The sequence below is a fragment of the Cavia porcellus genome, unplaced genomic scaffold, assembly GCF_034190915.1.
Source record: "Cavia porcellus strain 051 isolate PalLab524CR breed Dunkin Hartley unplaced genomic scaffold, mCavPor4.1 scaffold_7, whole genome shotgun sequence".
Classification (NCBI taxonomy): domain Eukaryota; kingdom Metazoa; phylum Chordata; class Mammalia; order Rodentia; family Caviidae; genus Cavia; species Cavia porcellus.
The window spans coordinates 8,293,305-8,318,480 of NW_026947490.1; the positions used below are offsets into that span (position 1 = coordinate 8,293,305).

General features: G+C 37.0%; 2 protein-coding genes across 2 annotated transcripts; both read left to right on the forward strand.

The window, feature by feature from the left end:
• Positions 1 to 1,414: 1,414 nt before the first annotated feature.
• Positions 1,415 to 2,194, forward strand: LOC100722705 (keratin-associated protein 13-1-like). The gene has a single exon (XM_003467286.5). The coding sequence runs from the start codon at positions 1,487 to 1,489 to the stop codon at positions 2,012 to 2,014; it is 528 nt and encodes a 175-aa protein (XP_003467334.2). The 5' UTR covers positions 1,415 to 1,486; the 3' UTR covers positions 2,015 to 2,194.
• A 17,353-nt stretch (positions 2,195 to 19,547) lies between these two features.
• LOC100722974 (keratin-associated protein 13-1-like) lies at positions 19,548 to 20,330 on the forward strand. Its single transcript, XM_005002492.4, has one exon. The coding sequence runs from the start codon at positions 19,586 to 19,588 to the stop codon at positions 20,105 to 20,107; it is 522 nt and encodes a 173-aa protein (XP_005002549.1). The 5' UTR covers positions 19,548 to 19,585; the 3' UTR covers positions 20,108 to 20,330.
• The last annotated feature ends 4,846 nt before the right edge of the window (positions 20,331 to 25,176 follow it).

The window sequence follows — 25,176 nt, forward strand, 5'->3', positions numbered from 1 at the left end:
GGATCCTGCAGGACAGAGATAATCATAAAACAAAGAAACTAAGTGCTCAGAAGCGTTCGGGGCTTGGAAATAAAGCACGTTAATTTCTAGGTAGTTAAAGAGGTTTTCATTTCAGCGATTGTGAATGCCACTTCCCTTAGTTAAACCAAATAAAATGCCAGGTTCAAAATAAGAATGAGTACAAAGTTAATAGGAAATCTTTTGTCCTCTGTTAATCTATGTATGGATTTTCAAGTCTTCCTTTATCTTGGGCAGAAGGATGAACTATGCTTGAAATGTATAAAGAACATTGATGAATTTTATTTTCCCACTGAATACTTTTCAATGCAAATATTCTTATAGAAGATAAACAAGGCTTTATTAGGCTTTTATATCTTAGCAAAAATAAGATTAGTAGGTTATTTTCTATGATAAATCAAAGTTGCATTTGCTTTGAAATTCGCAGAACATTGGCAACTTAAGTCTCTATAAGGAAACCAAAGTTAAAGACGCACTCTTGTTTCTGTCTTATTGAGATACTGGGGGTAGAAGTTACTAAATGTCTCTGAGATGTAATTCTTCCATGAATAGATGTGAAGGAAAATAAAATGTAATATGATATTTTACCACATTTTCTTTGAATAGCCATGTAAGCCTAATAATTCAAGTTAGTATCATTAGAAAATTCAGCCCTAAAATGTTATCTTAGTATCTATTAATAATTGCAGCTAAGAATCTGTCCTTCAAACAAAAAATATTTAAATAAAATGTTTTTTAAATACTATGAGTTAATAGAGGATGTGAGCCTAAACCGAAAAAGAAACTCAAGGAAAGTATATGAAGACACTTCTCTTTAATGTCACACTAAAAGGCTAACATTTATTCATTCCGAGGTGAGCAGGGCCTACAGAGGCTCTTGTTTGGGGAATTTCATCAAAAGGAGCACCAAGAGTGAGAATGATGCTACATTTGCTAATTCTTACCCCCAACTCAGGCTAGGAAAAAAGAATTTACTGACAACTGCTGAGATTATTGAATAAATTTAGTATTTATATAAAGGCATTAGAAGGTGCTTCTGAAAAAAAGGGACAAATTATTTTGAATAGTAACCATTGATGCTCTTGGTAACAATGGAAATAAAGAAAGGATTTACATAATCTTTTATTAGGACAAAGATTTTGTGTGCACATTGAAAATAAGGAGAAGATATTCAGAAATGTCATGAACTATAACACTGAAGGTCAAACCACAACAAATTCTGGGGGAAACTGTGTGGCTTCCTCCTAAGTTTACCAGCGATTAAAGTGCAATTAAATATGTGAACATATGACAAATTAAATAATATACAGAAACATTCTCGTATAAATGGCAGGGGAGGAGAATTCAGCACCTGGAATGTGGACACACCCAAGGACCAGTGTATATATAACCTGAAGCCCAGACTGTGACATTGAATCTCAAAGAGCCTTCTCGTTAGTTACACTCAGCTGAACTCACACCTGCCAACATGTCCTACGGCTGCTCCTCTGGAAACTTCTCCTCCCGCTCCTGTGGGGGCTACCTGCAACTCCCAGCCTCCTCCTGCGGCTCTTCCTACCCCAGCAACCTGGTCTACAGCGCTGATCTCCAGTCTCCCACCAGCTACCAGCTGGGCTCCTCGCTCTACAGTGGCTGTCAGGAAACCTTCTGTGAGCCCACCAGCTGCCGGAGGTCCTGTGTGCTGTCCAGGCCCTGCCAGACGTCCTGCTACCGTCCAAGGCCCTCTGCGTTCTGCAGTCCCTGCCAGGGGACTTACTCTGGATCTCTGGGCTTTGGGTCCAGCAGCTGCCACTCCATGGGGTATGGGTCAAGGAGCTGCTATTCCTCAGGCTGTGGCTTCAGTGGCTTCAGACCCCTGAGTTACGGAGTCCGTGCCTTCCCTTCCCTGACCTATGGCTCTGGGTTTTGCAGCCCATCCTACTCGGTTACTAGAAACTTCCAATCTCCCTGTTATAGACCAACCTGTGGATCAGGCTTCTGGAGATCAACTTGTTGAATTCCAGAATTTTTAAACCACATGTCTCACTTGACTTAGTTTTAGTTGACATATCAAGCTATAAAATTAATGAATAGATTCAAATATCTGTAACTTTCAAAACAAGTGATTCATTAGTACTTAAATTCTTCTTATGAAATATATATCTGAGCTAATAAACTCATTCTTCTGTGCATCCAATATGCGTCCACTGTCCTTCGTTGATTTCCAAAGCTTGACTTGTGATTTGTGTTTGGGGCTCCAGGTTTTCTAGGTACCTTCCCTAGAAAATCTCTTTCCCAAGGAAATGGCAGCCATGTGGGGTAAAGTCACGCTTCTGGGCAGTCTGCTGTCTAAGAAGAAACAAGAGCATGGGTTACACCATCATAGCTGGGGCAGCCTGAGCCACATTACTGAGAACACTCTTGACAGAGAGAACAATTTATGCCAACAATGATATTTGGTTTAGAATTTATGTTTTCTAAACAATAGTTTTCCCAGAAAATATCAAGTAGGTGATGAAATATTTATAAAATATTTTACATAAAGCATTAAAATAAATCTGGTATATTGGCATAAAAAAGAGAAAACAAAATGTGCCAGGTGCTGGAGGGTACTATGGTTATCTTTAGATACCTGAGGAAATGCATTATTTTGTATGTCAAAGAGAAACACAGAGAGAAAAAGAAGGGACAGATTGACTTAGTGATTAAAGCTGAGTAATAGTTTCAGGAAACTGTATTTGTAGTTTTTCTGAGAAATCTATACTGTCTTCCCTCTGTATCTATGGGGGAATAGGTCCAGGATTTCCTCTGAGATACTAAATTCTATGGAAATTAAAATACCTTAAATAAATTAGGGTAAAATTGTATATACCATATGCATATATCTTTCTATACCTTAAATCATTTCTAGGGTTACTCACAACACTTAATATAATATAAGGAGTTTTACTAAATTTCAGAGAATAATTATCAATAAAGGTCTGTGTATGTCCGGTATGTACATTTTATTCAACTATTTTCAGTCCCACTCCTGGTTGAATCCATGATGTGGTACCACAGACATGGAGGGCTGACTGTATCTAGGATGATTATAAATAGAGTTTTTTTTTAGTTTGATTCCCTCCAAAATTAGATAAATATCTTAGTGAGTTTTGCATTGAATGAGAAGATTGCATCACTTTTAATATTTTGAGTCCTATAGCCTCCCTTATTCTCCTTGGGATCCATTGCTGAGCTTAAGAGTGAGACAAAAATTAAATTGTCTCTGGATGGCATTCAGATCTGAGCAGTAAACCTTCTATGCTCATTTCAATTTGAGTACATTATTTTAGCGATCAAGTGTGTTATAAAAATTTAGATCATGACATATTTTGTAGTAAGTTTCTATGAGTGCTAGAATAATTATCAAAGATCTTCACTCCCCCACATTGTGCTCCACGATTGCTTATTGATTTGTCCTCCCTAACACCTTTTCCTGAAGAGTCATAAAAATTTTTGTGAGAAAAGAGGATACTTCTCTTACACTGAGATAATAGTGAGCTAAGTTTAGAGCTGTGGAAACACAGAGATGTGGTTGTTTTGTGTGCAGTAACGTCCTCAGTGACAAAACAAAGAAAAATAGAAGAGAAGGACAAAGCCAGGAATTCCTGGTGGTACAGAATTTTCTGTTTCCTGTCATCCCTTAAAGTCAACTTTAGTTATTCCTATATATGTTGAATATGTTGGCCAATAAATGCCCCTTTTGGCGTAAAATAATTAAAATAAAATAAAATTTCTGAGATTCTCAACCAAAGAGTTATAGTTAATAAAAATGTGTCATCGTGGAGCACTGACTCAGACTGTGGTGCAAACAGGCGATTGAAATATTTACAAGGAAGACAAAAGGCTTCCGTGGAGTCTGACTACTGCCATTAGCAGTGATGGTAGACTACTAATTCTTCTTTAAGTAATGTGCAATGAGCAAACAGTGGTGAAGGAACATTTGAGAAGTCAGAGTTAAAGGGGTCACAGTAACACAGCCAAGGAGAACTTCCTGGAAACTAGAATCTTCTAACATAAATCACAGAGGCAGCAGAACTACCAGAGCTGACATATGCATGACAACATCAGAGACCAAATGTTCAGTTGATAGTAATAAGGAATCTGAATATGGACCACATATTTTGTGTTTTTATGTTCATAAAATATTATTTAAAGTAGTCCAATAATGTGGTGGATTAACTAATGGTCTACTTGTAATGCCCAGCTGCACTGAGTCAGCATGGTGCTGGGTATGGAAGGCCCACCTGAGGACTATTGGCAACATCATAACAAGAGACCTGGAGGGGAAGATGGTGCTGTTGATTCTCCTGGAGAAGCTGGTCATGCTGGTTTTACTGACATGAACTCAGTCATTCTTGTCAGAAGAGGAACTAAGATCCTTGCTGTTTCTGAGGACGGCTACAGTTCTCTTTGGAGGAGCTCTGGTCCTTACCTTGAGCATCACATCCTGGCTCTAGTGCAGATTTCGCAGCCTGCTGGCACAGACTTTTCAGCTTTCACCACTGACCTTTGGGCCATCCCAGTGCAGATCCTTGATACAGACATGCATGACATATTGTTGTGGGCTCTAGGCCTCTAGCTGGATTCATGGAGGACATTACCATGGGGTCCAGGCCCTCAGCTGGCTTCTTTGGTTCTCTAATGTGTGGACAGATCTCTTGTACTATTCTGTATTTGACACTTGGGGTGAATGTTAAAAAATACTCCTATAAATACATGTCCTATGTTAAATCTATTCCCCTGTGAACTCTGACCACAACAATTAAGTTTTAGAAATTGTGAATCTTGATTATCCTAGGAAGCAATACTAGACAGTAGGAAAGCATCTGAGTTGAGTGGTGAGTAGTGGCCTGAGAAAAGACCAATTAAACATATCGTTACCTCCATGTGATGATGTTCTGCTTTTCTCAAGCTGAAGCAAACATCAGACAAAACTTGAAGATGTTACACCAAGCGAAATAAAGACACAAGAAGACAATCATCGTGCTGTTTTCCTCTGCAGAATCTAAAATAGTCAAATTAATAAGAGTAGACTGGTACTTACCAAGGTCCAAAAAAAAAAAAAAAATGGGGGAAATGGAGAGGTACAGCAAAAGAATACAAACCTTTAATATTAAGACAAACAAATTCTGTGGATCTAAAATGGAGTATGAAGACTAGAGTTAAAAATACTTTACTGTGTACTTAAAACTTTCCAAGAAAGTAATCTTTGCATTCTTACTACAATGAATGAACACATAAATAAGCAAAACCAATAAATTTACTTTCTTCAAGAGATAGTAAAAAAACATCAATTTGTTCAAAGATTTTTTCCTCCCATGTCTATCAGAATTTATAAATTTCCCTACATTCTCTACTTTGCTGCCTGATGGGATTAGTACATTGTTCTATGACCCCAAACATCTAAAACTCCTCTTCCCAATGTTAGCTGGTTGGAGGGATGGTCTAATGCACTCGATAGGTCAGGTACATAGTGTAGCTGTATGTTTAGCATTTGACAAAGCAAGTTAACCAAGTTAATTCCCTTTAAGAGTTTGTTTTTGATTATTTTAATACATTCAAAGGCATTGTGACTCTGCAAAAACAGAACAAAACAAACAATAGACAAATTTTTGAAAAGCTAAAAGGACTATAGGGTTTTTTGCTTACTGAGAAAAAAGTTTGAAAGAGACTAACACTGGTTTTTCCAAGTGTCTGAGGCAGAGAATAGTATAATTTTTAGTCAAAATCAATTTTAATCAATTCTGTTTTCAAAGCAATGAGCTGTTGCTCTCATTTCAGGGAATTTCTGCATGGGACAGCATTGAGATTTCTCTCCTACACCTACTCTTTTTGTGTTTTATCAACAAAATAACTCTAGTCATGTAATTGCAAGGGAAGCTTTATCACACTTGTAATTCTATAAAAGAAGTAAAAATGGCTGATTCTGTATTTTTAACAGCTTATTCTGCTGGTTGACCAAATGGCTGCTGAGGTTAATGTCTTGATCATAAAATTGATTCCAAGGGCTTCATTTTCTGTGTCCTGTGGAAATTGCAAGGTGAAGCGGTGTCACTTGGTCTTCATATTTTCCAGCTTATGAAATGAATTTGAAAAACACTTCAACTTCACCAATTTTAGGGCAATTTTCTACGGTGTGTTACTACACTAGGCAGGACAGGGAGACTCATCAGAGAACATTTAGCACATCCTCGGCAGCTGCAGACTTCATTCTGGGAGAAGGCCATATTAATGCTCTCTTAATCGATTGTCAACAAAGGGAAAGGAACTCTCTGCACAGCTCATCCACTTGCACTGATGCTGGTATTCTGCTCAGCAACTTTTTCATTTTCAATTATGGACAAGGAAGGAACAGGATTATGAATTGTAAAATAACTTGCATTTTTGATCCTACTTCTTACATTTTGTCATGTGTTCTAGTTGTTTGCCTGAAATGTCCATATCCTGTCCTTGTTTGACTTATTATCTGAGGAATGACAAGTATTAAAACCACAATAATAGAACTTTATCTCATCTGTACCATGCATTGTTCTTCATGAGTTGTTAGTGTTAGGAGACTTTAAAAATGTAGGTGGTATGGTTGGGTAACAAAATACTTGCAAATAGAGTTAGTCTCACTGGTTTATAAGTTTTTAATAAACTAATTTTAACAATCTACTTAAGAGATTTTTATACTTTTTATCTGAAAAAGAATATAGGTGTTAATTTATAGGGGTCCTAAAAAGAATATATGTGAGAATTATGAAATATAAGGTAAAAATTTTTGTATTTTATATTTCTTGAAGGTGATATACTTCAGATTCCTGTGTTTTGACATGTGATAGGATTATCACATTTTTAACAATTATTGTCACATGTCAGTCTCCTTTTGGTAAGCAGGAGAAACCGCTAGTAGAATGTGGTCAGCATTACTGAGATTAAAATAAAACTTCACTCTTTGAAACATATACAAAAATGACTGGATACAAATAATGGATGAAAATAATTTTGTTGTCAAAGTTAGAGTTAGTGATTAAATTATTTTCTGTCCTAAATCTTTACTGATTGTTATTTTGGGTCAAAATAAAACAAGTCAATAATTCACAAAAGTTCTTTTTTCGTTATTTATTTATTCATTTATTTATTTATTTTTGTCTTTTGGAGACAAGGTTTCCCTCTGCATTTCAGACTGGACTTGGTCTCATTATGCAGCCCAAGTAGGCCTCAAACTCACAGTGATCCGGCCACTGCCTCCCCTGTGTTGGGATTACACGCACACACTATTACACTCAGCTGCATAAATATTCTTTAAGGGCTCTTTTGTCTGCTGAAATACAGAGCTATGACTAATAGCAGTATATCAAAAGAACCACTGAAAATTTTCATACTACTAACAGTGAAAACTGAATTATGCCACCAGTGTAGTTCCTTATTCCTGACACTAACAGTATCAATTGATACTCTATCAGATTTAAGTACAAACAGAATATTGGTCATAAATAATTGTGAACCTCAGTATGAATAAGAACCAGCAATAAATATCTTCACCTCTGAACTTAACCGCCTTTCTGATGTGGATAGAAAATGAAGGACAATTATTCTAAAAATGTTCACTTGATACTGTCCAAAAAAGGCCAGTGTGTAAATGGTTAGACATCCTCAGGAAACTGGAACTGATTATGTACTCTGTAACTCTTTCTCATGGTGGGTGTAGAATGTGTAAGAGTGAAGCCCATTGGACAAAAATGAAGAATTGGTGGAGACCACTATGAAAGGACTCTAAGGAGAATTTAAAACTAGCTCATTGGCTTTCTATGTTTATCTGTGAGTCTGTCCTAGGCCTTGGCCCTTGCCTAGTGACTGGAGCTGATACATAGTAAGGGAACCTCTATGAATCACTGGTCCTGGCCGAGGTCTGCAGTGGCCTGTGAGGCCAGAGATACCTCAAAGGGCAAGATAAGGCTACAGCTGCAGATACCTTGCTCCAGCACTAATTAGGTAAATAGAGACTGCAGCTGAAGGAATCTCACTCTTGCAGTCACACTCCTATCATAAATGTCATCCTGGAGATAAGATGGTTCTCCTAAATTAGCGTAATTTACTGCTTGGTGAAGTCTTTGAAGTGATTCTCAAGGTCCTGCTCTTTTCCCGCACTTTTCTCAGTTTCCCTGCCCTTTGTTTTGGACCTAATAAAAATGGGCGGTCCAGAGAAGTCTTTGTCATAACCCTCAGAGTCTTAAACTCTGCTAAAGTGTTTTGACCCTCCTGGAGCCCTAAAATCATACCGTTTATCTCAGTTTATTTAAGCCTTTGCCAAGTTTGGGAGATTGAGGATCTAGGTCAGGATCCAATCAAAGAGATCTACTTCACTAAGCATTAGAGCGGCTTCATCTATTAAACTGACATCTGATTTATGCCCCAGCTCCTGTGCTACCCTCCAGGTAACAGGATTAAGGATCATCAGACTATTGGAAGCAGGGTCCTCAGTTTAGCTTTCCCACCTATTATATCTTCTGAGTTTCTGTGCTTTAGAATCATTTCTTCTGAGTTAAACAATTAAATGATATGGATTGTAATCTGTCTTTTAAAAGAGTAAGTCCAATTAAGTTGCCTAAGCATTTGAGTCTATAAGAAACCAGAAACTACATATTTCTGAATCTCTAGCTCTAACACTATGCTTATTTGTTTTCTGCATAGTATAGAGGCTCTCAAAAATTCAATTTCTTTAAATGTAAAAGAAAGAAAATGATGGTGTTTATATCACATGGCGATATGAGAAAAAATGTTAAGATAGGTATAGCTGCTAGAAGAGCTCTCTGATTACAGAAAGATTCTATAAACGTTAACTATCATTAGACTCTAAATATACGCAATTTATGACCAAAAAATAACTGTTCATGAATGCTTTGACCTAACTCTCTGGTTGGATGAGCCATAAACATATTCTTATATGTATCCAACAACTAAATATTCATTTTCTCAAGTTATAAACATTTTATGTACCTACTACAACACACACTAGCATACTCCATTTTCTCCGTAACATCATAAATATGTCAATGTCTTTCAATGTACTTTCTTTACAATATATACTTTTCCTGATGTTATTTAATTCACCATCCCTGTAAGGCTTTTTCTATCATTTGTCCTGCAATCTATTAGCTCTGTTCCTCATCAGTGTGTGCTCATCGCTGAAGCATCTCATTGCTGTAGCTAGGGCCAGCTTTGGATGTAATGCACATTCTCATTCAATACGGAAATGGGATGATCTGTAACACTGCTCAGGAACTTTTATTTATTCAGCAATTTTCAACGTGCTTGAAGAAAATAATTTGGTGTTTGCTGTACAGTGTATAAACACAGCCCCTAAGGAGTCATTAAAAATTTACACTCTATAAATTTGATAGTAGATTACTTTTTAAAGTATTTGGGTAGGAGTTTCCATCTTCTTAGCTAATATAATTTAAGTCTACTTATATGAGACTCATCCTGATGGTGAAGAGAACCAAATAGAATTATTTCTCCACAATACTCATTTGATTCATATGCCATATCATAAAGGTACAATTATATCTTTGATTATATCATGCATACAATATTAGTTGTTACTGAATGGAAGCCCACGCTTTTCAATGTGGCAAGCCATATTAGGAAAGACTGAGAAAAGAATCCCAGTGAAATATAACAAAGGAAGTAGGGAGGAAGAAAGATTTGAATCTCAACATCCAGTAAGTGATCCTGTCTGCTGTAATTGAAGCTGGCAATGAGGAACAACTGTTTTAAATATGCAGCAATCATCCGAAATCTACAACAGAACAATAAACTAGCTTGGGGCTTTAAAATGCAAATGTGCATATTTATGATGCATTTAATCTATTCAATTGAAAATCACGCTAAGGACATGTTCTTATGTAAATTACAGTGCTAAAAGATAGTGAAGATGGTTATCAAGAAAGTCACAATACTGGGGTGAAAGTACATGGGCCTGAGGCCAGCGTTTGACACCAACAACAAATGCACCACATAGGGCGACAGCACATTACAATTGCTGTGCCTGAAAGGTCTCTTCCTGTTTCCTCACAGGATTCCTGGGGCAAGCAGTCTGATCTCCAGTTACTCTAGTGGATTGGTCTACCTCACTGGCCTGTGTTCCTGTAGTAACCTTCAAGAGGAGAAGTCTCACTGGAATCCACCAACATCTGCCAACCATGTCTCTTTCTTAGGAAGTTCTCTGTGCTATAAATTTGATAGATTCTCATCTTCACATTGCAGACCCTGAACTTGATTTATAGACACAGCTTCCTACCACTCAAACTATTTGTCTACTGGGGACAACCTGTCAACTCATTCAGGATCATTCTACAGGCCTGGCTTCTATAAGTTTTTTGTCTTTTCCTACTCTGATAGGAAATGTTGTTTTTCATCAAACCCACTTAGTGCAAGCCTTGTTTTGAGAAAGGAATGGCCACCAACTGCCCAGATTCTCTTGCAGAAACTTGTTCTGCTGTCCTTAGAGAATGATCAGAGTTAGGACCGTGGAGTCTTATACATCAAATTGCAAAATAATTCCATTAACGGAAAGTTAATGAGGTTACTTCCTGTTATTCTATGACAGAAGACATATTGCTATTTAATAAACCAAAATGTCATAGATTTTAAACAAAATAGGTTTCCCTTAGCATTACTGGTTACTGAGGTTGTATTTTTAATATAATGAATTACTGTTTAGATAGTTTTGGTTGCTAATTTTACAAAACAAGTATCATTCCAGAACACGGGAAATACATTAATATCAATAGAAAAAAAAGTCTATCATGTAAAATACTTTCTAACAAGAACATTCTTATAGGTTAAAAGGATTCAAAGCATTTAAATGTAAAGAAATTAATACTCTATGAAACATTGTACAATAGCTTTGTCTTTTAGAATAAAAAAAAGTGACTAAATATGATGGAAAAATGACACACTTTAAAATCATTTATCTTGTCCTAATATTCTTCTACTCACTCTGCAGAGACAGATCAGGTCATAATTTCTTTATGTATGGATCCAACAATAGTCATCTCCCAATCCTTATTGCCTACTGTACGCTTATACTTAATGTGTACTTGCGGAATTGATTTGAAATAGATTTCTTCCACATGAACATTCCCAAGAGTTCATACAAGATGGATTACTCTAACAAATACCTATTTTGTATCTTCCATGCACCAAGCATTGTTGAAACAGTGGCTCTTTCCAAATTTAAACACACACACATACACACACACACTGAGAGAGAGTAATAGCTTGCTCAAGATGAAGTAAGAACATAAAATTTGCTTTTTTCTAACATTGGATACATTTGACAGCTTTCCTTTATTTTTTATATAATTTTAACTTGATTTTCTCCTTCACTGGCTCTTCCTTCTCATTCTTTTGTTGATTTTCTTCCTCCCCCTGTTCCCTAAACTCAGGTTTATTCAAAGTTCAATCCTTAGCATTCTTCTCATGTCACTCTACATGTGTTCCTGGTATTTAACACCCAATATTTATGTAACAAAGTTAAACCATTATGGTTAAGAATGCACTTTTTCAAATCACACTGCCTAGGTTTTAACATAGGACCTACTTTTAATCCTGTGTGTGATCTTTCAATACAGTCTTCTTCATAGTATAGGGAAAGTCATTGATCTAGAAGAAAATTTGATCTAATTATCTCTGCATTTGTGTGTAAATATTCCCTCATTTCTATAGATTTGTGTTCCCTTATTGAAACCAATGAAGATAGGCAGGTGATTTGTAGACAAGAGATCCTTTGGATGATAGAAAATGTAGCAAACTGTTGATTGTATAATAACCCAAATTGTACTCCCAGACAAAACCCTATAAGCAAAAGCACTGATTTACAGAGTAGAAGGTAGAAGTATTATCTACACTAAACATAAGAAAAGAATATACACCATTTTCATTAACCTAAATAATACGATTATGTCTAAAGAGAATAGAACATGTTATGAGTTACCACCAAGTTGGTTCTAAAAAGTGAACTGTTTCTTTGGTCAGTTGATTTGAGCTTTAAGAGTTTTGTGGATCTCAGAAAAATATCCACATCCTTACCACAGCTTGATCTGCTCATTGCTATCTAGCACCTACATCTCTCTCTCCAGCTGTGTCTTTCACCTCTTCTTTCTTAATACACTTTGCTCAGGGCTGAATTTGAGAGAAGATTTCATTGCCTGACTTACCCTATTGGCTTTAAGTCTTCAGCCCAGGTGAAACAATACAAAATGTTTTAAATTTAAAATCAGGCAGCAGAGTCTCCAAGCACAACATAATTGAGACACAGGTAATACACAAGCTTGCATATAATATTTGGAAAATTAAATTTGAGTTGGAAAAGGTTAACATACATTTTTAGACAGACCACTCTTAGAAATGCATAAGAAACAGAATCGAGGTAGACAAGACAAAGTCTTGGGGTACAGGGGTGACCACCTGTGGTAGCAGAATAAAAAAATCTGAAGTAAGCATGAAATCTGCAGAGGAATGAAAAGATTTTTAATATGATTTACAGGTAGCATGGCAGTCAGCTGATCTGAGTGAAGAGGCAGAAGAGGAAGAGGAGGTCACAGACATCCCCAAGGTTCTTGCTTTCCAAAGTCCATAGATGATACACTATGCATATGGGATGCAAAGAAATTGAAGCGGGTCTGTCCCAGATGTGTCTGATTATAAGAGCAGTTGAGATGTCGCTGGGTTTACCATTATGGAGCATGCAAAGGTTGTAATGAAACAGCACACACACACACACACACACACACACACACACATGCCAAACAACAAAATAGAGGGCTGCAGAGAAGACAGGTGATATTAAGTGATAATAAACTCAATAATTTTTAAATTTAACATTAAACATCTTTAATCAACAACTATTAACTTCCATTTCCTTTGAACTGAGGATGCAATGTTAAGTAAAAATTAACAATTATCGCTTGCTTATCATCCTCGTTTTGTGACGTCAGTTTAGAGGTGTGTCACTCAAGGACTGCCTCAAGGATCAGGATAAACCAGTGATCTTAACCATGATTGCATTCATGCTATGTTTATTAATGAAATAAGCAATGCATTCATTTGCATGTTGATATACACAACTTATCACATTGCCAAGTCAGTAACTTATTATGGACTGGCTTGTTTGAGTAACACTGCTCTAATACAGAGGGTAGGAAAAAATGCAAATGAAACTATAGGATTAAGTATACAAATGATGAGAAATTACAATAGAAAAAATTCATTTATCTTGGGATAATGGTGACCACAAAGTGAGGAAAGCATTATCTTAGCTCAGGGAAAGAAAAAACATTCAGGGAAAGAGAACAGTATGCTTTATAGGAGAAAAAAGCGTGAAATATTTTATTTCAGAACAAAGGTCAGTGTACTTATCAGAGAAAAAGACTACAGCAAGAAGATAAAGCTGGAGACATGAGCAAGGGCATAATCCCAAAATTTTGTAGTCCATCTAGAAGCATACTGTTTTATCTCACAGATAGTAAAAAGCAATCAGAAACTTTTAGTCAGGAGAGAACTATAGCCAGCTTTTAGTTTTAAGAGGATCAGAAAAGAGCATACAGAAAACATTCAAGGAAATAAATTTTAAAAGAGAAATAGGCAAACTTGGAGCCCTTTTGAGTGGCCCAGTGAAGAAAAAAAGACTACCTTGGATTATAGCAGTGGTTCTCCTCCAGGGCTGTCTTTGCTATGCTCACTCCTGGGCAATGTTTAGAGACTTTCTTAATTGTCAAAACGTGAAGGGGCAGGTGTGCTATTGGCATCTATTGGGTAGTGACTATGGATATGGCCGGACTTTTTTCATCACATAGGCTAGTTCTCCATGACAAAGTAATGTCTAATTTAAAATAGCAAAGATGTCAAGATAGAAAAATTTTAAATGAGAAGGAAAGCAGTAGGGGAATGCAGAGATTTCAGATAAATTTGGAAGTTGGGATGGATACTGTTCAGGATGAACTGTGTAATTTAGGATGGTGTCAAAGTTCCTTACCAAAACTATGGGGGTAGAAATGTTGCTTATTACAATAAGAGGAAAAAGTACTTTTTCTATCTAGAGAAGAATAATAGTTCAATTTGATGCACATAAAATTTTAACACCCTTGTAAAACTTCCAAATGGAAATGGCAAGAAATAGTCAGATACCTAGGCCTGGAATTTTAAAAGTAAAAATATGTGGACCGGAAACATAATTTGACTATTTTAATGTCACAGAATAAATGTGATATTTTAAGCCACAAAAAAGAGATGACTACTCTAAAGTGACAATCTGACCAAAGTTCAGCAACAAGTTTTAAGGAGTACTATGAACAAAAACACAATCTGGCATAATAAAGAAGGGAAAATTACACAGAAAACAAGGACCTTGATGTCGTGATAGTAAATAGACTAACATGTCTAGAGATTAAAGACATGATCACCTTTGTTATTTTAATTTAGTGCTCACATGAGATCACCCTAAAATGTTTATTACATTTGAGTATCTGAGCTACTCCTGACTGTTTTAGAAGAATGGGAGACAGAAATGAGGGGGTTATTTAAGAGAATGCAAAATGTGATAACAGTCAAATAAAACAACCCAGTAGAGAATTTGACTTTAAATATAAGCAACACTATATAATTGTGGAGAAGAAATGGCACTTCCTAAAGTGTTCGGACTGAAAATGTTGAATAATATGTGTAAGTCTGAGAGAAAAGAACCATTAGCGTGAATAACGAAGCAATTGATAAGACAAAAAATAAAGAGGCTGAGGACATTTTGCCAGGATGGAGATGAAGGCTGCATAATGAAGGTCAATCAGGTCAAGCACAGAAATGGTGAGAGGTTGTTATGATTTGGATCCAGCACCTCCCCGGAGGTCTCATGCCATCGTAGATGGGGGCTCCTGACAAGTGATGAATCACTGGACCAGTTATGGCTACCTTCCTGCCCACAGACAGGGTCTGGTTGGAACAGGTCACTGGGCATATGACCCGGAAGTGTGTATCCATGTCCCCGGGTCCTGCCTTGCTTTCTGTCTCCAGGCTGCCGTTAGGTAAGCAGGTTTTAATCCCACTATGTCCTTCTGCTATACTGTTTGGCCTTGGAGCTGGCTGACCTGACTAAACCACGTGTTCAAATAAACCTCTTCTCCTGTAAGCTGTAACCTTTGGGGATTTTATTTCAACAAAAAGGAAAGTGACTAAGACAATTGTGTCTTTTTCTTTTTAATGACCATGCTTCTATGAGTGAGATTAAAAATAACGAATCAGGCAAAGTCACTGAAAAGATTGTGCACTTGTAGTCTTGTAAGAATATGGCAGAGGGCCACGTTTATGGAAACAAAAAGCAGAGAATATAAAATTTCACTTACAGTTCTTGTAGAAGACAGATTTGGATTAGAAAGCAAGAGTTCTCCATTCTACTCCAGATTGCGCAGCTTTCTGACTCCAAGACATATGAAAAACTGCTATTCTATAATTATATATCTTTCAGCCATGCAATAAACAAGTATTGAAGCATTATTTTGAAATCAGGGGAAGTACTTTCAGACTAATAGGATTTTAATAAGGTAGTATAAAGTGGTGCAAGATATTTTAGCCAAATTTCTTAATATGCAAACATGTTTGAGCTTTTTCAGTTTGTGCATATCTATTGTAAATATATTTATGCATGTTAACATTCTCAAGTAGGTGTTTCCTAATTTAATAATGAAGAAATCACTTTCCATATTTATCAGATTCTATAAACGGTTTTATTGATTTAAATGAAACGTGAAAAAATTTAATTTTGTTAAAATTACAGCCATATCCTTTTTTAGAATAGCTTTCAGTATTCTAAAAACAATATATAGAAATGTTTATTTTTTCCAAAATGATAATAACTTATGTTTTCTAAAAAGAAGGATATGAAGTTTGAGGAATTATAAAATATCTGAGACTAAAGTAGCTCTAGAAAACTGTTGGAGATCTCTTAAGTAACATAACAACATGGATGTTTCTATAGGAGAGGAGAAAAACAATTAGGACACTGACACCTCATGACTTCAGGAAATAGTTACACAACTGGTCGCGATGGTGCGTGTGAATTCAGGGAGGTGCCTGACTGGTGTGCATGACGTTAGCATCTGTAGCTTGATGGAAAGAAGCCTGATTAAGATATTTGTGATGAAATGTTGTACCCAGATTTCCAGCCAAGCTAACTGACCTCTTTTGAATTATGGTTTCCCTAATCTTGCTGCTTTGTGTAATAGAAAGAAAAGCAGCAAGTACATATTCACACACAAAGACTAAAATTTGTTCATAAAAGATTAAGCATAAAATTGTAATGTCTATCGTTATGTCTATAGTGAAGGTGGTTCACCAGCTTAACTTTTTCACTACTGGTGATGGTTAATTTAGGGATTTTGTTTAATTACAAGATTACTTACCACTTCATTAAAAATCACTTTATAAGAATACAGTTATATGCTTATATTTTTTCTAGAGAAAACCGAAATACAAAGTCAATGATTTGATCTATATTTTCTTCATTCATAAGTAGTGGTAAAGCACTCAAGATACACCAGGTGCTGATCAAATAGAAAGACTGTATTAGGCCCGCTGCTTTAAGGAAGAGAAGTTTAATTCACTGGTAGTTTCAGAGGATTCTGTCCAGGATCAGTTGGTTCCAAAGCTGAAACGCTAGGGTGGAAGGGCGTGTGGGAGGGAAGTGCTCAGTGCAGGGAGGCCTGAAAGCCAAGCAGAGGAGCAGGGGCAGAGAGGGAGGAGTGCAGGCCCAGAAAAAGACCCTGAAGCCACACTTCTATGACCGCCACGTCCCATACCTAGAAGCGTGCTCCCCTAGTCCTCAGCGTGGATGCCAAAGCCAATCAAGTTTGCTGCACCCTAACCACCACAAAAGATTAAACAGGCTTACTAGGCCCCTGAGGTTCTGTGTACTGCACTGTTCCCATGTGTGACTGCTCTGCAAGCTGAAATCCTACTGATTGAAAATGAATCTTTTTAAAAGACGTCACTTGCAGTTCCACCAGGGTGTGTGGGGGTGGTGTGCTGTGTAGAGATGTATGTGCCTACTCAGGTACTTACCCAAATGCACGATCCTATAAAATACCGAGATTCGGATCCCTACAAAGTTAAAGCCCAGTGGAGAGGAACACCTGTCAAACATGAGATGTTTGGTATGGGCTTTAAGGAATGAGAACCCTACAGTGTGGGAGTGAGGAGACTGAGCAATGCATTCACTGGAGATTTATTAGCAGAACAATAACGAGAATATTCTATTGGCAGATAAATACTGCAGGAGATTAAAAAGAGTAACAATCGTCTAAGAAACAGAAAAGATCAAATTGCATAGCTTTTTTGCTTTTCAGTTTTTAAAAGATACTTTAGAGTAAAAGTTAGACCTAATAATAGGTGGAGAAAAAGACTTTTAATTCCAAGGTTTTTTTTATACCATAGATTTTTTTTAATACTGATGAGGATAATTTTAACTGCTTCATAAAAAAGTAAATTTTAGGCTTCTTTGTCTTCCTGGAAAGATGAGCAGAAAGAGAAGCTCAGCAGGGAGTGAAATGAATCACTCTGTAAGGTGTCAAATTTCTCATTCCCAACTGAGTTGGCAAAGGTTAGCATGCTATTAAAATTCAAGTTTTCGCTAATGTGTTTCATTGGTAGTCAACTCACTAAAGGCATACCAGTTTCCAGCTATTATTCCCAGTGATAGTCAGGGGTGTTTGCCAAAGAATTTTCTGCCTCACACAGAAAAAGAATCTTAATAACTCCATGGTAGATAAAACATGAGTTGTTTGAGTATGATAAGCTAAGTGACAAGGTAAATAGAAGGCAGATTGTAACAAGCATCACCATAGTAACTGAATACTAAAAAATAATAACCAAAAAAAGATGAAGAAGCTGTGGCTTCAGTGGCGGTGTTTATGGATTTCACAAAAAGTTAGAAATATCCAGGTAGAAATCTCAGACAAAGGACAAATATTAGAGTCTGAAATATTATGTTTCACTTAAATATTTAATTTTTCACGTATGACCAAGAAAAGAAAGGCAAAAAGAAACACCATTGGTTCAGAGAGTTTAAGAAGAGTTTAGTGAAAGGTTCTTGCCCATCTGTAAATTACTGTACAATTATGGTGTTGGCCTAACATGGCCGAAGGCCAAAGTGGAAATGCTTACCACTTCCTCCTTGTTCTCCAGCCCTAACTGCAACTCCCTTTCTTGTTTGTGTGCAAAGTACATTCCAATCAGTTCTCACACATCATCAAAATGGCCCCATGCGCCACTTCCGATCAGAGATCATGTAATCCTCTACCTCTCTGTATCTGGTCCAAGAAGACAGCCCAACAACCATGGGTCGTGTGTCCTTTCCATGTCCTCAATAAATGTGCTTTTTGTTTTTCTTACTTTTTCACTTCTCTATAGTGCAAGATAACTCTGACATTTAGGAGATCATCTTTCATCTGCTCTCAGGCCACGGCAGAGCCAATAAAATGGGCGATCTCCACTTATGCACTTGGAAATGTGTTGCATTTAGGATTGAGCCAAACCCATGGGCTGGGCAGTTTCCTGAAACACTATGAACCTCTTCTGACCTGCACCCAACTACCATGACTCTGACTGCATTCAGTCCTCTTCTTATAGAAAAATTTACTTTGCTGGCACCAAAAGAGTGATAAAATTTCCTCACAACTCCTTGCTATTAGAAGCTATAAATTTACCAACCATTTTGTAAAAGCTCAGAACACATTTTCAAAACTGATTCAATCTGTATTTCCCGGATTACTATCTTAATCAGTGCAAAGCCTAATGTTTTTGCTCTAGATTAGGTTCATTTTATTCTTCATTAACATAGTACAAATAAAATGGATGGGCTTCTAAAATAATCAACGAAGGATTGTAGTTCCCCTTAGCAGCTTTGGGGATAAATATGTAGGTGATGACCCTGGGTAAACGACATTGCTTGATCAGTTATGGTGCTGACATCCCTTAGTCTCCATAACCTCATTCCTAAATTATCTCACAACAAGTCTGACAAATTTTACAAGTTTTCTTCAAAGGTTAAATCATACCACACTTTTAAATCTTTTGCACATAGTAAAAACACAATAAATCATATGTAAATAATTACAAGGGTAGGTCCTGATGACTATTAGGAGTATATTACTGGGGAAATTACAGACACTCACCCTCAAAGCACCCAAACTCCCTGAAGAAAGGGGCCACTCTGCGCATCATGAGCAATGTTTTAAAAAGCAGACCACGCCTCGCACCTGCGAAAAGAAGAGAAGCAGAGTGGCTTCTCTAAATCACTGTGCTTAAACTGCAGTTAGTGACACAGGAATGCACTCATTTATAATTATAGTCTAGATTAATTAGTCATTTCATGAAATACCCACAACAATGGGCAGGCTCTCGGGTACAGCATCACATCCAGCGGAGGAAAGGCGTATAAATATCACTGGCAGCAGGCAGGGGCATGAGAACATCTTTTCACTGCAACTGAGCTGAACTCACACCTGCCAACATGTCCTACGGCTGCTCCTCTGGAAACTTCTCCTCCCGCTCCTGTGGGGGCTACCTGCAACTCCCAGCCTCCTCCTGTGGCTCTTCCTACCCCAGCAACCTGGTCTGCGGTGCTGATCTCCAGTCTTCCACCAACTACCAGCTGGGCTCCTCGCTCTACAGTGGCTGTCAGGAGACCTTCTGTGAGCCCACCAGCTGCCAGAGGTCCTGTGTGCTGTCCAGGCCCTGCCAGACGTCCTGCTACCGCCCCAGGCCCTCTGCGTTCTGCAGTCCCTGCCAGGGGACTTACTCTGGATCTCTGGGCTTTGGGTCCAGCAGCTGCCACTCCATGGGGTATGGGTCGAGGAGCTGCTACTCCTCAGGCTGTGGCTTCAGTGGCTTCAGACCCCTGAGTTACGGAGTCCGTGCCTTCCCTTCCTTTGGTTATGGATCTGGGTTCTGTCACCCATCTTACTTATCTTCTAGAACCTTCCAGTCTTCTTGTTACAGACCTACCTGTGGCTTTGGATCTCGCTTCTTTTGAACACTTTAGTAAATTTGTAAGCTTGTTGACTAATGTCATCAGTGCCTTTGATTCTATTCTTTTTGTCTTCAGTACCTACATTATGAATTGCCACCTAATGGTTCTTTAATTTTCAACTTCTCATCTTGTGTCTGATTCCAAATATTGGCCAAACAAGTTCATTTAAAACCTGTAATTACGATATTAATTCAAAATAAAACTTGAGACTTCATTGGAGATGGAATCTATTTTGTTGACTTTTCTTTTGAAATTCTATAAAAACATTTTAATCTAATATATTGTCTTGATATCAAAGTATGTTTGCTTTCATATATCAAGTATTTTCTAGAGTTTGGTTATTGACTATTAAAAGAATTGTTAATTAATAAACATACAAATAGATCATGAAATTCTATGAAAATCATGATTTGCATAAATTTTCAGATACATCAAATAATTTTCTTTCTGAAAATAGAGACAGGAAAATTACATTGTTTGAATACACAGACTTCTAATTAGATCTCAGAATCAGCAATTTAACTCTTCCTCATAAAATATTGTTCCTCAACTCTATGCAAACATTTCCAATGTAGCTGACTAGTTGATAATTATATTAAAAATGCAGAGAACTCAAAAATCACATTTATATCACTACTCATAAAAAATGAAATACATTCAAATAATCTTACATAAATTTTAAGTAGTTTTATTTGCTGTCACCCAATATTTATTGGTTAAAAAATGGTCCAATGTCTGCATCTTACTGATTAATATATAATATGATTTACTTTGGAAGTATTTGTAATAAAGAAAACCATGAGACTTGGGTAAGAGATTAAGATCCCAAGTCTCATAGGCTATCTTGATTTTTATTTGATTTATTTTTAATTGATAAATAATTATGCATATTTTAGGGTCACTGTGTACTAGACAGCCTGTGCGACATCAAGCCTTTGCTAAATATTTTTCCCCTGCCCAAGGCTCTACAGCCCATGGTAAATGATTTGTGCTGAATCTCTGTGGTTTAAGTCTAGCAATGTCCTTTCCTGGATCTGTAGGATGCTACTCCTTGGACTATGGATCCAGAGGCTTCAGATTCTTGAGCTCTAGATGCAGACTGCACTGCCTGACACATTTTTCATCTGGGAGCTGCCGATCTTTTTGCTACAGATGAATACGTGGAGGTAACTTCCGCAGATGGGTGTGTTAAGAGCTACTGACCTTGCCTACAGAGTTAACTTATCACATCAACTTCGGCTGTCATCTAGCCTGACTCTGTATTCTACCACCTAGAAGAATGGTAATTGGGAAGAAATTCATCGATAATAAAATAGTTTTCATGTCTCATAGAAGATGCATGAAATATTCACCTCTTTTTCTTCTGCTTTCTTGTGCTTTCTCTCTTCTTGAGTTAAAGCTAAGCTAATGTTTTTCTTTCTAAAAAAAACTCATTTAATTAATGAGTTTTTGTGATGTACATTAGGAATTCCAAATCTATTTTTTATCCAAAAATGAAATGTTGAGGTGTAGAATAAAACTTCCTGATACTTTTCCGACAATACAGAGTTGAGTTCCTGAGAAATTCTGCCAAACCAAACCAAAGCCTAGACAGATCAGCTATGCTTTAATTTTCTATCAACAGCCAGTTCAGCTTTAGCAGGACACTTCATTCTGATTAAACTAGTATGGAGCCTGAGCCAAGAAAAAAGTGTGAGGCCAGCTGTTTTTGATGAGAACATTGTGAAAATAATTTTTCTAGCTTCCTTCCCAGATTCATGTAGACCAACACAGAAATTTCAAACCATGATTTTAACCGATGTGAATAGCTAGCAGGATGAAACAAATATTTTAGGTGTGAAGGAAATTAAATGTGGATTCTAGTACAATAAACATAATGTAATTTCTAAGATTTATTTCTTATGACAATGCTTAACTCTTTCTGTCCGGTCCTGTAAGGACCACTTGTCTTCACAGAAGTCACATGGCCGTATGCTGCATTAGGGAAACGGACCTGAGAAGGCAACTCTAAGAGCTCTTGATATTCTGGGCGTGGCTATGAATACACAAGAACATACAGTCACCTACATTTTCAATTGTTTAAGTGGCAATAAAAATACACAAATGGATACAGATAGTCCATTGTTTTTTACTCTCATAGCTATTTCCCTCCAATTGCTTCCTCTTTTATGAATTAGATTTTGTGTGTATATTCCTCTTTATTTATACACACTTTGTACTTAAATGACCTTAATTATTCACCAGTTTTGAGGATACAATCTGGCACCTATATCGCTAATGAAATAAAGTGCTTTTGACATGAGCATCGTAAAACCTCGAGAAACAAGGATTGGTGGGAGAGTTGTTTCTTTTACAGAGAAATTCTTTTATGAGGGTTCTGTAAGCAATCCTCTCTGCCTCCACGCTTTGCCTCATGTGTAAGGCTGCATCTCTGTTGCATTATTCCTTCATGCCCAAGGGGCCAAAACCAGGAGAAATGCAGAAGAACAAATCCTGGCTCATTTTACTTCTGGGTTTAGGTCTACAGGAACCAATACAATTTCCAATTGGCTAATCTAATTTAAATTACAACTTCTATTGTATATAGCTAACGCATTTGTCAATTAGATATTCTTTCACCTAACTCAAGAAATTTCCCCTCTAAATTAAGAATTTTTAGTATAATCTCAAAATCACTTGCAGTTCATGTCTGTTGTCTCACCAGGCCCTCTTTCTTATTGTATCTACCACACGTCGTTCACAGCGTCACCCTCAAAGGGCTCTTTTGCCATCTGTGTGAACCTTGCAATCAGATTTAAGCTCAGATGGTCTCACGTCCCTGGATGAAGGCTACCTGGCTCACATTCCTCAAGAGTCCCTAGAAGTATTTTCTGGTTTCTCACCTCTTTTATGCAAACTTCATAATCAATAGAGCTGGCTATTCCCTATACAGCATTAGCGCTATAGATACATTCATTTAATTCCAAACTCACAGTTTTTAATCTCTATTTTATTGCAAGTACTATTTGAATAAGTGGATTGCTTACTCATTTTGTATTTTTATTGCAAAGATTCAGAAAGACAAAATGTTACAAATAGTAAACTAAGATTATATTGCATAAATGTCAATGAAGTAGATACAGTATATCAAAATGACTTCAAGCATTCATTCCTTTTGGCCAGTCGAGCTCTTTCAGACAAAGCTAACTGACACAAAGTTTCTGACCATCATTGTCAAGATAGGTTTTACAGATTATAAAAATGCAATACTTAAGGAAATAAGGTCACTCAAAGGCTAATTTACATTTCTGGATCACACAAAGGCAGAAAAACGGGGCCTTTTAAAACTAACATCAGAGACAGGCAAGTGTAAGAAACCCCAGTGAAAGAAACAGAAACAGGTGTATAAGTATTGTAATAAACCACGAGGCTTTTACATCCAAAACATAATGAAACCGGGGCTGGAAACATGAGTTACAAGCGCAGATAGTCAAGGTACCATTGTTTACTCTTCTCCCCAAACTCATGAGTTCCCCAGACTCCTACTTCATCCTGAGTTGCACAGGAAGTCTATAATCCTCTGTCGTTCTTTTCAGGTTTTTCTTTATCGTTTTGTCTTTCTCTTTCTTGTTTTGTCCTTTTGGCTACTTGAGTCAAACTGATTTATAAGTGACTAAGGGTTTTCCCAAGAAGAAGACTTATTTAGAGATAGTGTCAGAGGAGAAACATTATGTACAACTGCTTTGGTTTTTGTATTCTAAAGGGTATCTTTATTTTTAAGATAGGAAAAAACCTGTCTTAAGCAGGAGACTACTTCTGCATTCAACCCAAGAGCATTAAAACTGCATCCTGTAGGGGCTAAGAAAGGCTATATGTTGCTCAGTTTACTTCACAGAATGTCAGACACAGAGAAACAAATAGAAGCAAAGATTTCATTTAGTAGGCAGAATGGCAAGGTGACATCTGATGTCCTTCTCAACTTTATGGATCCAGATTCTGAGAGGCATGCGTATGACAGCCAGAAAGGACCTTAGACAGCCTGGCATCTTTTAATTGTTTTTATTTTATGAAAAAAAAATTTAGTAATCAAATAATATAATAATAGTAATTAATACACTGCGTATTGTTATTTTCAAAGTAGTTACTCAGAGTACAAAATGGGCATAAAATAGTCTCCAAACAATATTAGTACAAACCTTCCTTAGAAACTAGTAGTATGTCAACATTTTGTTTTGTGTTTTGGTTTATTTTTCCTTACACCCTTCCTTCATTTTCCCCTCCCCCACCCTAGTTCCTCTTTCCTTTTGAAAAATTTCTATTTCACAATAACTACTGTACATTTTGGTCTTTATTTACTGTTCCTGTCTCTCACACCAGATGACCTGTATGATGTTGGCACATGTGAGTCTGCTTCATTTCATTTAAGAGTATGGGCTCAAGTTACATCCATTCACCTATAAATGTCTCAAGTTTATCCTTCTTTATGGCTGAGTAGTACTCCGGTGTGTAAAACAGACCGCATCTTTTTTTTTTTTTTTTTTTTTTTTTATCATTTGTCAGCTGATGGGCATTTGGGTACAGAAAATCCACAGACAGAGAGTGACACATTCACACTCATGCAATAACCCATAGAACTAACAGGGCTAAAACCATGTCTCTTTCTCTTTGGCACAGTATTCCTACATCGCAACATAAAGTTTCTATACAAATGACTACTTGTGTGGTGAAGGTGGAGGCATTCGCATTAACTGAGGTCATTTGTTTACTGCAGAATGAAATCCAGAAAAGGATGAAGAAACTTAATTGTGAGTGCCCTGGGATGAATATGATTTAAGCATGATGCAATTAGTTGTTAGTTTTGTTTTGTTTTTTACCTTTCTGTGACTGAAAAAGTGCTTCAAAGTTTACTGTGGATATGTAACCGCTATAAATTGTTCAAACGTACAGCTACCAAGTGCTGATCCCTTCAAGCTAAGGTTCCATGTTTCAAGGGAATTAAATTCAACCTTCAAAAAAGATTAGCATGTGAAAAATTAGACACCAACCATAGAACTTCCAGCATAAAAACAGTTCGGCGATTTTCTCTTACAATT

Bases quoted from the DNA above. Each gene is read 5' to 3' on its own strand.
- LOC100722705 (XM_003467286.5), top strand. From the start codon at position 1,487: ATGTCCTACGGCTGCTCCTCTGGAAACTTCTCCTCCCGCTCCTGTGGG.
- LOC100722974 (XM_005002492.4), top strand. From the start codon at position 19,586: ATGTCCTACGGCTGCTCCTCTGGAAACTTCTCCTCCCGCTCCTGTGGG.